This window comes from Galeopterus variegatus, unplaced genomic scaffold (genome assembly GCF_000696425.1).
Source record: "Galeopterus variegatus unplaced genomic scaffold, G_variegatus-3.0.2 Scaffold629, whole genome shotgun sequence".
Lineage (NCBI taxonomy): Eukaryota > Metazoa > Chordata > Mammalia > Dermoptera > Cynocephalidae > Galeopterus > Galeopterus variegatus.
The window spans coordinates 8,916-12,552 of record NW_007726740.1 but is presented as its reverse complement, the minus strand read 5'-3'; the positions used below and the strand labels follow the sequence as shown (position 1 = coordinate 12,552).

Below are 3,637 nucleotides of genomic sequence, written 5' to 3'. Positions count from 1 at the left end.
CAGTGCTTAGCCTAAAACCTTACTGGGGTCCCAGTGAATCTTTTAGAATAAATTCTTCCTGGAGACAAATTACTCTACACCAGGATATAAAACTGTCTGCCAATGGGACAAAAGTTACTAATGCCAAATACAGGCAAACCCTGCCTTGACTTTACTTCTCACTCTAAAAGGCTGGTATCAGATATCCCAGCTTACGGCCAACATATATGAAAATGCTTTGTCAAGCATTGAGTGCTGTTGCTACAATGTGAAGATGACTAATAACCTCTCTATGCTGTGTTATCTTGGAGAATTGCCTTAACCTCCCCAAACCCAGTCCCCTCTGCCTCAAGTGGGGAAAATGACCTTCCGCCCCAACCAGGATTGTACAGATGTTTATAAGTTATGGAGTATTTATGGTTGCTGCTTAAAGGATAGTTTTAACTAGTGCTATTAAGAAACAAATTGAGTTGAATCATTTAATTGCTATTTATTTTCATAAACATGAGGTATTTCAAAGTGCTATAAGATGCAGCACTAAATATATACATTTTGAAGAAATTAAACACAGAACTTTGCATTTACCCAGTTCTATGCACCAAACAAGAACAAATACATTAACAGGAAGAAACAGGCTAGGAAAAGGCATATATATATAGTAAATTTCTTTACAAAAGTTTCTTAGTTCAAAAAGTGATAAAGTAATATCTACTCAAAACTTTCACAACTCATTTTCATACGAAAATATAAGTATCAAATTTAGTTATGTATCAGCATCATACTAAAGTATACAGGCAGTGTAAGAATTAGTACAGTACATAACAGAGATTAACAATAGATTTGTATACAAAACATGCTCCTCAAACATTGAGGTATTATTACAGTACTTAGGTATGAACTTCCAGTCTAATACTGGCCGCAAAAGCCACCTCTCATTACCCAGGACGTATACAAAAGGCGGGTGTGTCAATGGTATTTACAGAAATGTTCCCCAGGGGTTTCAAATGGCAACCCCCTTACGTGGCATCTGCTGGAACTTAAGCACCATTTTTAAAAGAAGGAATGACTTTCTGTTTGGAAACCTGGAACAAACAAGGTGACTTCAACAGCCCAAAGGCTCCCAATGTCACGAACTTCTACCGCTGTCATGGAGGCGTGGTGGAGGACACTGCAAGGACCACCTGGCATCCCGTCATGGTGCAGGCTCTCTGAGGTCCTGGCAGAACCCCGCACGTCCTGCTCCCCGCCCAGATCCAAACTCGACAGGGGACTGATTTGAAAGTAAACCAACATTCTTAATGTCAACACAATGTTTGTTAAAAAAAAAAAAAAATCAAAATGTGCAAAGTGGCAGTGACTGTCCAGTTTTGAGAAACGTTTAGCAAGTCCGAGTGTGTTCAATTTTCTTTAGCAACTGCTGCTGTCTTGCCTGCAATTTCTCCTTTTCCAGTAAAAGCTGGTGCTCCTCGGCCTGCAGGGAGTGGACGTACTCGGTGGCCTTTTTCAAAATGACCACCTTGGCAGCCTTCTCGTTCCTCACCAGCTCCGGCACGTGGTCCCTGAGCGTGAGGAAGCTGGAGCGCAGGTCATTGCGGCGCTGGCGCTCCAGGATGTTGTGGTTGCGGCGACGCTCGCTGTCCTCTGAGTCAGAGTTGCGGGGGCTTAAGCTCTTAGCCTTTGGGGGGATGACACTCTTGAAGGGTCGCGGTGACACCTCACTCTTAATCTTCTTCTGGGGCGGCGCGTCCTCGCTTTCCATGTAGGGTGACGGGGCGGCATAGTTGTGCTGCTGGTGGATGGGGACACAGCGTTTGAGAATCAGCTCACTGGACTGAGCCCTCCCCGGGCCCAGGGCTGCATTCTTGGGACGCACGGTGATGGTGAAAGTGGTGACAGCCTTGCTGCTGGAGGAGGAACGCCGCTTCTCCACGGTGACCACATCAATTTCCTCCTCTTCATCTTCCTCTTCATCATCTTCATCATCTTTGAGGAAAAGATGGGAGTTACTCTCAGCTGAGCCACATGTGACTTAAATTAACATATCCACACGTCTGTTTCTTTTATGGCAGGCCCTGGCATGGTTTGCTATTATTATGGACCCATCAACATAGATGTGAACAGAAATATCTTATTTTTTTGGGGGGGGAGGAAGGGTCTCTTTAATTTAAATATATCTGGAAATACTTTTTCTTCCCCAAACCCTACTGTGCTTTCAGTCTCCATTCAAAACTTTAGCAGGTGGTGGAAATATAAAGAACTTGGGCTTTGGGTCAAACCATCCTGGGCTCCATTGTTAACTAGTTGCACACACCCTAGACAAGTTATTTAACCTTTCTAAGCCTCAGTTTCCTTAGCTGTTAAATGGGGATGATAATATAGCATTTTCGAATTTGACAGATAATAAGTAGACTTGGCACAGAGCTGGGCCTAGTAGACAGATGCCCAGTAAATGGTGGCTTTTATCATAATCACCAGTCTTTCCTGTAGACTTATTTGCACTTCCATCTCCACACTTAAGAATTAAGGCTCCTCATTTTAGAAGCCCCATTTAGCAATTTACACATAGTTGTGTTTGATTTTCAGTCCTTAAACCAACTTGAGGAACAATTTAATTAACTGAGGAAGAAAAATAACTTTTCTTGCAATGAACATGAGTTTTATACAGTGAGCAATTTTTCACCTAACGAAGATCAAATCTTAACTACAAAGTCAGAATCCACAGCAGCTACAATCCCCAAAAGTGGGAGCAGCTCTCCTCAAAGTCACCAGTAATAACAGCAGCAACAAAAACGTGTAGCCTCATGTGTGCATTTTTTCTCCCCTCTCTCCTCATTTACTACCACGCTGGGATAGAAAATTATTGTTTAAAATGCAAGCATGAAAATCAAAACACATCTTCTGCTTGATCTGAAGGGGACCGGAAAGCTGAACAATTGTGGGATTTGTTCTAAAGCCGAAATGTGAGGCTGTTCCAGTCTGTGGGTCCCTTTAAGCCAATGTTTTGGTTTTCTGCCAAGAAGACAGCTGTTGGAAGGAAGTGCTTCCTCACCGAAAGCTGTCAAGGCACAGACATTAAAGGGACAGAGCCCTTCAAACTGCAGGCTTATCACCAAGTTTCCTTCCAGGAGGTTCAGAAGGATCAGTCCTCAGCCCTGGAGGAAATTTAGACTCTTTATTCATCTGCATTCTGAAAACACTGGTTTTCAAGGTCCAAGGGTGCCCCAGCTCCCTGCTCCAAGGACAAGGGCTATTTCAGTATTTGTGTAGAGTTCTGTGCTGGATACTTCCAGAGCCCCAGGTAAAGACTCAGCTTTAACCCTTCCCCTCAGTTTAAGAGAGATAAAGGCACACAATGGAACTAATTAATGATTCCTTCCAGGAAGTGTGCATTCTTGGAGAGGCTGCTAAGTACCCGCCCTCCCCTTCAAGGGCACTGGGTTACAGAACACAACTAAGATCTCAAATTAGGCCTGGAATTGGGAACTAAGGTCTCAAATTAGGCCTAGAATTGGGGCTAGAAGACAAAACTGGACCCAGTTTTCACTGCACACTGGAGAGAGGGCCCTTGACCATGTACACAACCGCTGTGGCACTTGCTGCCAGCTGCTGAATGGAGCGAGGGAGGGGGGGTGACCAACCCCCCCCCCCCCCCCCCCCC

The 3,637-nt window shown here is 44.2% G+C and overlaps 1 protein-coding gene across 1 annotated transcript in view; it reads right to left on the bottom strand.

Annotated features, from left to right (window-relative positions):
• Nucleotides 1-449: 449 nt before the first annotated feature.
• The window catches only part of MYCN (v-myc avian myelocytomatosis viral oncogene neuroblastoma derived homolog), a 5,929-nt gene continuing 2,741 nt past the window's right edge, over nucleotides 450-3,637 (bottom strand). The window contains exon 3 of the mRNA XM_008570771.1: nucleotides 450-1,962. Coding sequence (XP_008568993.1) covers nucleotides 1,358-1,962 — 605 coding nt within the window. The 3' untranslated portion in view covers nucleotides 450-1,357. The remainder of the gene's footprint in view (nucleotides 1,963-3,637) is intronic.